The following is an 11,412-nucleotide window of genomic DNA, read 5'->3' on the forward strand; positions in this document are numbered from 1 at the left end:
TGGGTGGCTGGATGGCACCCTGCTGTGGCTGGCACCCTGCTGTGGGTGGCTGGATGGCACCCTGCTGTGGCTGGCTGGATGGCACCCTGCTGTGGCTGGCACCCTGCTGTGGGTGGCTGGATGGCACCCTGCTGTGGCTGGATGGCACCCTGCTGTGGGTGGCTGGATGGCACCCTGCTGTGGCTGGCACCCTGCTGTGGCTGGCTGGATGGCACCCTGCTGTGGCTGGCTGGATGGCACCCTGCTGTGGCTGGCTGGCACCCTGCTGTGGCTGGCTGGCACCCTGCTGTGGCTGGCTGGATGGCACTCTGCTGTGGGTGGCTGGATGCCACCCTGCTGTGGGTGGCTGGATGCCACCCTGCTGTGGCTGGCTGGCTGGCTGGCACCCTGCTGTGGCTGGCTGGCTGGCACCCTGCTGTGGCTGGCTGGCTGGCACCCTGCTGTGGCTGGCTGGCTGGCACCCTGCTGTGGCTGGCTGGCTGGCACCCTGCTGTGGCTGGCTGGCTGGAACCCTGCTGTGGCTGGCATCCTGCTGTGGCTGGCTGGATGGCACCCTGCTGTGGCTGGCTGGATGGCACCCTGCTGTGGCTGGCTGGATGGCACCCTGCTGTGGCTGGCTGGATGGCACCCTGCTGTGGCTGGCTGGATGGCACCCTGCTGTGGCTGGCTGGATGGCACTCTGCGGGTGGCTGGCTGGCTCCCTGCGGGTGGCTGGCACCCCGCGAGTGGGTGGCTGGATGGCACCCTGCTGTGGGTGGCTGGATGGCACCCTGCTGTGGCTGGCTGGCACCCTGCTGTGGCTGGCACCCTGCTGTGGCTGGCTGGCACCCTGCTGTGGCTGGCTGGCTGGCACCCTGCTGTGGCTGGCTGGCTGGAACCCTGCTGTGGCTGGCTGGCTGGAACCCTGCTGTGGCTGGCTGGCACCCTGCGGGTGGCTGGCTGGCACCCTGCTGTGGCTGGCACCCTGCTGTGGCTGGCTGGCACCCTGCTGTGGGTAGCAGGATGGCACCCTGCTGTGGGTAGCTGGATGGCACCCTGCTGTGGTTGGCTGGATGGCACCCTGCTGTGGGTGGCTGGATGGCACCCTGCTGTGGGTGGCTGGATGGCACCCTGCTGTGGCTGGATGGCACCCTGCTGTGGCTGGCTGGCACCCTGCTGTGGCTGGCTGGATGCCACCCTGCTGTGGCTGGCTGGATGCCACCCTGCTGTGGCTGGCTGGATGCCACCCTGCTGTGGCTGGCACCCTGCGGGTGGCTGGCTGGATGGCACCCTGCTGTGGCTGGCTGGATGGCACCCTGCTGTGGCTGGCTGGATGGCACCCTGCTGTGGCTGGCTGGATGGCACCCTGCTGTGGCTGGCTGGATGGCACCCTGCTGTGGCTGGCTGGATGGCACCCTGCTGTGGCTGGCTGGATGGCACCCTGCTGTGGCTGGCTGGATGGCACCCTGCTGTGGCTGGCTGGCTGTCGTGTCCTCCGGTCCAGCCATTCCGTGGTGTGCACTGTCCGAGGCGAGGGAGGCGGCCCAGCCTCTGCCCTATCCGTAGAAGAAGCCCAGTGCGCGGTGCAATATATATCTAATGACGTCATGTGCCATGCACTGCAGACCTTCTCAGTCCTGGCTTCTTCTACCCGGGTCCATGACATAGTGGGCCCCAAAAAGATGGCCCCTGCAAAAATGTGAATATCGGCCCCCCGATAATCGGTCGACCCCCCAATACATTGTGTGCATTATACCCCACACCCCCCTATAATACATTGTGTGCACTCTGACATTACACCCCCTTTTACACCCCCCCCCCATGATACATTGTGTCCACAGACATTACGCCCCGCACCCCCATACATCCTGCAAATAATACACCATGTTCACTCTGACATTATACCCTGCACCCCCTTATACATCTCCCATATGATACAGTGTGTCATCAAATAACACATAGGGGGAAGATTTACTAAAACTGGAGCACACAGAATCTGGTGGCAGCTCTGTACAGTAACCAATCAGCTACCAGGTTTTATTGTCAAAGCTTCATGGAAGACTCTGAAGCCGATTGATTACTGTGCACCAGTTTTAGTAAATCTCCCCCATTGTGTGCACTCTGACATTATTATACCCCGCACTCCTAATACATCCCACATAAACAGGATGTGGATACAAAGTACAGGAGGGGAAATCCTGAGGATGACCCCGCTCACACCATGCTGCACTTCCTGCCAACTTCCTGTGGTTTTCTATGGCAGTCAGATACTTTCTATACTTCTGCAGATCATCTCACATACTCTGTACACAGTGCTCAGCAATCTGCAGACCGTCCACACACACACTGCTCCGCAGACCGTCCCCGCGCACCCTGCTCTGCAGGCCGTCCCCGCGCACCCTGCTCTGCAGGCCGTCCCCGCGCACCCTGCTCTGCAGGCCGTCCCCGCGCACCCTGCTCTGCAGGCCGTCCCCGCGCACCCTGCTCTGCAGGCCGTCCCCGCGCACCCTGCTCTGCAGGCCGTCCCCGCGCACCCTGCTCTGCAGACCGTCCCCGCGCACCCTGCTCTGCAGACCGTCCCCGCGCACCCTGCTCTGCAGACCGTCCCCGCGCACCCTGCTCTGCAGACCGTCCCCGCGCACCCTGCTCTGCAGACCGTCCCCGCGCACCCTGCTCTGCAGACCGTCCCCGCGCACCCTGCTCTGCAGACCGTCCCCGCGCACCCTGCTCTGCAGACCGTCCCCGCGCACCCTGCTCTGCAGGCCGTCCCCGCGCACCCTGCTCTGCAGGCCGTCCCCGCGCACCCTGCTCTGCAGACCGTCCCCGCGCACCCTGCTCTGCAGACCGTCCCCGCGCACCCTGCTCTGCAGACCGTCCCCGCGCACCCTGCTCTGCAGACCGTCCCCGCGCACCCTGCTCTGCAGACCGTCCCCGCGCACCCTGCTCTGCAGACCGTCCCCGCGCACCCTGCTCTGCAGACCGTCCCCGCGCACCCTGCTCTGCAGACCGTCCCCGCGCACCCTGCTCTGCAGACCGTCCCCGCGCACCCTGCTCTGCAGACCGTCCCCGCGCACCCTGCTCTGCAGACCGTCCCCGCGCACCCTGCTCTGCAGACCGTCCCCGCGCACAGTGCTCTGCAGACCGTCCCCGCGCACAGTGCTCTGCAGACCGTCCCCGCGCACAGTGCTCTGCAGACCGTCCCCGCGCACCCTGCTCTGCAGACCGTCCCCGCGCACCCTGCTCTGCAGACCGTCCCCGCGCACCCTGCTCTGCAGACCGTCCCCGCACACACACTGCTCTGCAGACCGTCCCCGCGCACACTGCTCTGCAGACCGTCCCCGCGCGCACACTGCTCTGCAGACCGTCCCCGCGCGCACACTGCTCTGCAGACAACTCTCACATCCCCTCCCCAGGCGACACTCACCACATACTGTCCACCGTTGTCCGTGTTACACGTCTCCGTCTCAGGAATAGAGAAATGCATGGTGAGAGCAACACAGACACACCTAACTACCCAATACTAGAGGAGCACCTAACTCCCTGGGGGGAACCTACCTCCCCCAGTATTAGGGATCTGGGGAACCTACCTCCCCCAGTATTAGGGATCTGGGGAACCTACCTCCCCCAGTATTAGGGATCTGGGGAACCTACCTCCCCCAGTATTAGGGATCTGGGGAACCTACCTCCCCCAGTATTAGGGATCTGGGGAACCTACCTATCTCCCCAGTATTAGGGATCTGGGGAACCTACCTCCCCCCGTATTAGGGATCTGGGAAACCTACCTCCTCCAGTATTAGGGATCTGGGGAACCTACCTCCCCAGTATTAGGGATCTGGGAAACCTACCTCCCCAGTATTAGGGATCTGGGAAACCTACCTCCCCAGTATTAGGGATCTGGGGAACCTAATTCTCCAATATTAGAGATATGGGGAACCTAATTCTCCAATATTAGAGATATGGGGAACCTACCTCCCCAGTATTAGATACCAGAGTCACCTAACCTCCCAATACCAGACACAGGGGGCAACCTAACCCCCCAATATTAGAGATATGGGCACCTAACCCCCCAATATTAGAGATCTGGGGAACCTAATTCTCCAATATTAGAGATCTGGGGAACCTAATTCTCCAATATTAGAGATCTGGGGAACCTAATTCTCCAATATTAGAGATCTGGGGAACCTACCTCCCCAATATTAGATACCAGAGGCACCTAACCTCCCAATACCAGACACAGGGGGGAACCTAAGCCCCCAATATAAGATACAAGCACACCTAACTCTCCCCAATTCCCAGTAGCAGGGAACCTAACGCCCTAAAGCCATGACACCCCAGAATATCAGCCTTGGTCCCTCCGGTGCCCCCCGATCCGTTCCCCCGTCCAGCCTCCAGTCGGATGTAGTGTGCAGCACTTCGCACCGTCCGGGCTCACAACAGATCAACGCCTCTCCGTTCCGTGGGGGGGACAAGACACCAGAACCACCTCTCACTGCTGCGCATGCGCGGAACACTCCGCATTCCACTCGTACTATCGTTCCAGCACCTAGAAGGAGACAGCGCATGCGCGGAGCTCAGCGGTCATTTCTTTCCACGTCTGCCTTCTGCTGAGAGTCCATTCCCGGTGTCCACTACTCCTTCATTATAAGAATCTCCGCCACCTTCCATGGATTAACCCTTTCCCCTGACACAGCTGTGTTCCTGTTTTTTGCACGCATGTTTCAATGCACATTGAAGGCCTGAAGATTAGCGCTGCGTAAACTGTTGGCGCTATATAAATACTGAATAATACTAATAATAATAATTAGTTAAACCCCCCAAACATGATGTATTTTCTGGAAGACCCCAGAGAAGAAAATGGTGGTGGTCCCATTTTTTTATCTCACACGATGTTATCACATACTTATCAATCGCACATTTTCAGTAAAAAAAGTCAACGAATGTTCATTTTAGGGCACAGAAATGTAATAAATGACACAATTGTTTGGTAAAATATAAAAGATGAGGTTGTGACGAGCAGATGGATACCCAACGTGTCACCTTAACACAGCGTGTGCCTGTGAGAGCGCCACAAAGTCCGGCCATACATCATGGCGTGGAGCGCAATCAACATCTCCAATGTGTGCCTGGGGGAGGGGCAAGATTTGTACAGGGGACCTACGTGCTCGGGTGTAATGTTCATTCCTAATCCCTAGTGCATAGTCCACAGTCCCTAATACATAGTCCCTAACCTATAGTCCACAGTCCCTAGTACATAGTCCACAGTCCCTAACCTATACTCCATAGTCCCTAGTACATAGTCCCTAACCTATAGTCCACAGTCCCTAATACATAGTCCACAGTCCCTAATACATAGTCCCTAACCTATAGTCCACAGTCCCTAATACATAGTCCACAGTCCCTAATACATAGTCCCTAACCTATAGTCCACAGTCCCTAGTACATAGTCCACAGTCCCTAATACATAGTCCCTAACCTATACTCCATAGTCCCTAGTACATAGTCCCTAACCTATAGTCCACAGTCCCTAATACATAGTCCACAGTCCCTAATACATAGTCCCTAACCTATAGTCCACAGTCCCTAGTACATAGTCCACAGTCCCTAATACATAGTCCCTAACCTATACTCCATAGTCCCTAGTACATAGTCCCTAACCTATAGTCCACAGTCCCTAGTAAATAGTCCCTAACCTATAGTACATAGTCCACAGTCCCTAGTTCATAGTCCACAGTCCCTAGTACATAGTCCACAGTCCCTAGTACATAGTCCCTAACCTATAGTCCACAGTCCCTAACCTATAGTGCACAGTACATAGTCCATAGTCCCTAACCTATAGTCCACAGTACATAGTCCCTAGTACATAGTCCCTAACCTATAGTCCACAGTCCCTAACCTATAGTGCACAGTACATAGTCCATAGTCCCTAACCTATAGTCCACAGTACATAGTCCACAGTCCTTAGTACATAGTCCCTAACCTATAGTCCACAGTCCCTAACCTATAGTGCACAGTACATAGTCCATAGTCCCTAACCTATAGTCCACAGTACATAGTCCCTAGTACATAGTCCCTAACCTATAGTCCACGGTACATAGTCCCTAGTACATAGTCCCTAACCTATAGTCCACAGTACATAGTCCCTAGTACATAGTCCCTAACCTATAGTCCACGGTACATAGTCCCTAGTACATAGTCCCTAACCTATAGTCCACAATACATAGTCTCTAACCTATAGTTCACAGTACATAGTCCATAGTCCCTAGTACATAGTCCCTAACCTATAGTCCACAGTACATAGTCCATAGTCCCTAGTACATAATCCCTAACCTATAGTCCACAGTACATAGTCCACAGTCCCTAACCTATAGTCCATAGTCCCTAGTGCATAGTCCACAGTCCCTAACCTATAGTCAACAGTACATAGTCCAATAGTCCCTAGCCCATGGTCCACAGTCCCTAGCCCATAGTCCACAGTCCCTAGTCCACAGTCCCTAGCCCATAGTCCACATTACATAGTCCATACTCCAATAGTCCATAGTACATAGTCCACAGTCCCTAGTCCACAGTCCCTAGCCCATAGTCCACAGTCCCTAGTCCACAGTCCCTAGCCCATAGTCTCTACCCCACAGTCCACAGTACATAGTCCAAAAATCCCTAGCCCATAGCCCTGTCGGTAAATACCGGGATGGAGGCGACTAGTGCGCCTCATTTAAAGTCCCAACTCCCCCTCCATTGCCCATAGCTCACATTACATAGTCCATACTCCAATAGTCCCTAGTACATAGTCCACAGTCCCTAGCCCATAGTCCACGATCCCTAGCCTATAGTCCACAGTACATAGTCCAATAGTCCCTAACCCACAGTCCACATTACACAGTCCATAGTACAAAGTTGACAGTCCCTAGCCCATACTCCATTAGTCCCTAGTACATAGTCCACAGTCCCTGGTCCATAGTCCACAGTACATAGTACTACCTCTGTCTCCTGTCCATTCATCTTCAATGCAGAGAATAGGATTGTGTCCTCCGTCCTTTCTCTGTCTCAAAGGGGTCTGTTTAGACCTCTGATATCTCACCAAAGCCCCCAAAAAATATAAAAAAAAAAAATTATTGTAAAAAAATTCAAAAAAATGTAAGTGTAAAAATAAATATAAAATAAAAAACTACTGACACCCCCCCCCCCCCCCCCAAAAAAGAATTGTAAAAAAAAGTTAAAAACAAATTAATTTGAAGAAAAAATCAATACGTAGAAATAAAAAAATCTACTGACACCATCCACTGCCACACACCACCCACTGCCACACACCATCCACTGCCACACACCATCCACTGCCACACACCATCCACTGCCACACACCATCCACTGCCACACACCACCCACTGCCACACACCATCCACTGCCACACACCACCCACTGCCACACACCATCCACTGCCACACACCACCCACTGCCACACACCATCCACTGCCACACACCACCCACTGCCACACACCACCCACTGCCACACACCACCCACTGCCACATACCACCCACTGCCACACACCACCCACTGCCACACACCATCCACTGCCACACACCACCCACTGCCACACACCATCCACTGCCACACACCATCCACTGCCACATACCACCCACTGCCACACACCACCCACTGCCACACACCATCCACTGCCACACACCACCCACTGCCACACACCACCCACTGCCACACACCATCCACTGCCACACACCACCCACTGCCACACACCATCCACTGCCACACACCACCCACTGCCACACACCATCCACTGCCACACACCATCCACTGCCACATACCACCCACTGCCACACACCATCCACTGCCACACACCATCCACTGCCACACACCACCCACTGCCACACACCATCCACTGCCACACACCATCCACTGCCACATACCACCCACTGCCACACACCATCCACTGCCACATACCACCCACTGCCACACACCATCCACTGCCACACACCACCCACTGCCACACACCACCCACTGCCACACACCATCCACTGCCACATACCATCCACTGCCACACACCATCCACTGCCACATACCACCCACTGCCACACACCATCCACTGCCACATACCACCCACTGCCACACACCACCCACTGCCACACACCACCCACTGCCACACACCATCCACTGCCACACACCACCCACTGCCACACACCACCCACTGCCACACACCATCCACTGCCACACACCATCCACTGCCACACACCACCCACTGCCACACACCACCCACTGCCACACACCATCCACTGCCACACACCATCCACTGCCACACACCACCCACTGCCACATACCACCCACTGCCACACACCATCCACTGCCACACACCATCCACTGCCACACACCATCCACTGCCACACACCATCCACTGCCACACACCACCCACTGCCACACACCATCCACTGCCACACACCACCCACTGCCACACACCACCCACTGCCACACACCATCCACTGCCACACACCATCCACTGCCACACACCACCCACTGCCACACACCATCCACTGCCACACACCACCCACTGCCACACACCATCCACTGCCACACACCACCCACTGCCACACACCATCCACTGCCACACACCATCCACTGCCACACACCATCCACTGCCACACACCACCCACTGCCACACACCATCCACTGCCACACACCACCCACTGCCACACACCATCCACTGCCACACACCACCCACTGCCACACACCATCCACTGCCACACACCATCCACTGCCACACACCACCCACTGCCACACACCATCCACTGCCACACACCACCCACTGCCACACACCACCCACTGCCACACACCACCCACTGCCACACACCATCCACTGCCACACACCACCCACTGCCACACACCACCCACTGCCACACACCACCCACTGCCACACACCATCCACTGCCACACACCATCCACTGCCACACACCATCCACTGCCACACACACCCACTGCCACACACCACCCACTGCCACACACCATCCACTGCCACACACCATCCACTGCCACACACCACCCACTGCCACACACCATCCACTGCCACACACCACCCACTGCCACACACCACCCACTGCCACACACCATCCACTGCCACACACCACCCACTGCCACACACCATCCACTGCCACACACCATCCACTGCCACACACCACCCACTGCCACACACCATCCACTGCCACACACCACCCACTGCCACACACCATCCACTGCCACACACCATCCACTGCCACACACCATCCACTGCCACATACCACCCACTGCCACACACCATCCACTGCCACACACCATCCACTGCCACATACCACCCACTGCCACACACCATCCACTGCCACACACCACCCACTGCCACACACCATCCACTGCCACACACCATCCACTGCCACACACCATCCACTGCCACACACCACCCACTGCCACACACCATCCACTGCCACACACCACCCACTGCCACACACCATCCACTGCCACATACCACCCACTGCCACACACCATCCACTGCCACACACCATCCACTGCCACATACCACCCACTGCCACACACCATCCACTGCCACACACCATCCACTGCCACATACCACCCACTGCCACACACCATCCACTGCCACACACCATCCACTGCCACACACCATCCACTGCCACACACCACCCACTGCCACACACCATCCACTGCCACACACCATCCACTGCCACACACCACCCACTGCCACACACCACCCACTGCCACACACCACCCACTGCCACACACCATCCACTGCCACACACCATCCACTGCCACACACCATCCACTGCCACATACACCCCACACCTTCCCCCAGAAGCAACGTGAAAACAATATCGAAAGAGTGATTTTAAAAAATGGGTTGGGGGGGGGGCTATGCGGGCGCGGAGCGCCCTCTCCCTGAAATTCGTTTTTGCAGGTCGGGATGTCTGCTATCACATAAAATCCCAATAAAATACGTTCACGTTTTTGGTTGTAACCTGAGAAAATGTGAAACATTTCCAGACATCTCAAGTCTCCCACGACTCGCGGGACACTCCCACATTTGGCGGCGGGCTCACGGACACCCGCGAGTGCGGCACGATCTCCCGGCTGAGCCTGCACTGCCACTCAGCCTGGAGTGATCACAAACAGCGGGTGTCTCCCGATGTGTCATGTCGCTGCAGTCTTAACTGTTCGGCCGCCGTCCACTGTAACAAAGCCCCGCCTCCTCATCCATGATAGACGGAACACTGATTACATTTCCCAGCATTGTATTGGTGTTCAGTTGCCCGTGTATCATGGATGAGGAGGCGGGGCTTTGTTACAGTGGACGGCCGCCAAACAGTTAAGACTGCAGCTGCATGACACAGCGGGAGACACCCGCAGTGTGTAATCAAGGTACTGGCGAGGCTGCAGATGGGCACTGATGAGGATACAGATGGGCACAGTGAGGCTGCATTGTTGACACTGATGAGGCTGCAGATGGGCACAGTGAGGCTGCATTGAAGGGCACTGACAAGGCTGCATTGTTGGCACAGTAAGGCTGCAGATGGGCACAGTGAGGCTGCATTGTTGGCACTGATGAGGCTGCAGATGGGCACAGTGAGGCTGCATTGATGGCACAGTGAGGCTGCAGATGGGCACAGTGAGGCTGCAGACGGGCACTGATTAGGGTACAGATGGGCACAGTGAGGCTGCATTGTTGACACTAATGAGGCCACAGATGGGCACAGTGAGGCTGCATTGATTGGCACTGACAAGGCTGCATTGTTGGCACAATGAGGCTGCATTGATGGGCACTGATGAAGCTGCATTGTTGGCACAGTGAGGCTGCATTGATGGGCACTGATGACGCTGCATTGATGGCACAGTGAGGCTGCAGATGGGCACAGTGAGGCTGCAGACGGGGACTGATGAGGATACAGATGGGCACAGTGAGGCTGCATTGATGGCTCAGTGAGGCTGCATTGATGGGCACTGACAAGGCTGCATTGTTGGCACAGTGAGGCTGCATTGATGGGCACTGACGAGGCTGCATTGTTGGCACAGTGAGGCTGCATTGATGGGCACTGACGAGGCTGCATTGATGGGCACAGTGAGGCTGCAGACGGGCACTGATGAGGATACAGATGGGCACAGTGAGGCTGCATTGTTGGCTCTGATGAGGCTGCAGATGGGCACAGTGAGGCTGCATTGTTGGCACAGTGAGGCTGCAGATGGGCACAGTAAGGCTGCATTGATGGTATAGTGAGGCTGCAGATGGGCACTGATGAGGATACAGATGGGCACAGTGGGGCTGCATTGATGGCACAGTGAGGCTGCAGACGGGCACTGATGAGGATACAGATGGGCACAGTGAGGCTGCATTGTTGACACTAATGAGGCCGTAGATGGGCACAGTGAGGCTGCATTGATGGAACTGACGAGGC

The 11,412-nt window shown here is 56.5% G+C and overlaps 1 protein-coding gene across 4 annotated transcripts in view; it reads right to left on the bottom strand.

Moving 5' to 3' along the window:
- SNX17 (sorting nexin 17) overlaps positions 1–4,498 on the bottom strand; it is a 42,402-nt gene extending 37,904 nt beyond the window's left edge. Inside the window, exons 1-3 of one of the 4 annotated variants that reach the window (XM_073624733.1) lie at positions 3,914–4,498; positions 3,852–3,882; positions 3,404–3,757 (exon numbers count right to left, since the gene is read on the bottom strand). In XM_073624733.1, the coding sequence (XP_073480834.1) occupies positions 3,404–3,463 (60 nt within the window). In that variant the 5' untranslated portion in view covers positions 3,464–3,757; positions 3,852–3,882; positions 3,914–4,498. Of the gene's footprint in view, positions 1–3,403 lie in introns of all 4 variants that reach the window. The other 3 variants (XM_073624731.1, XM_073624734.1, XM_073624732.1) reach the window with 3 other exon arrangements.
- Positions 4,499–11,412: the final 6,914 nt, after the last annotated feature.

Source organism: Aquarana catesbeiana, linkage group LG04 (assembly GCF_042186555.1).
Source record: "Aquarana catesbeiana isolate 2022-GZ linkage group LG04, ASM4218655v1, whole genome shotgun sequence".
Taxonomy (NCBI): Eukaryota; Metazoa; Chordata; class Amphibia; order Anura; family Ranidae; genus Aquarana; species Aquarana catesbeiana.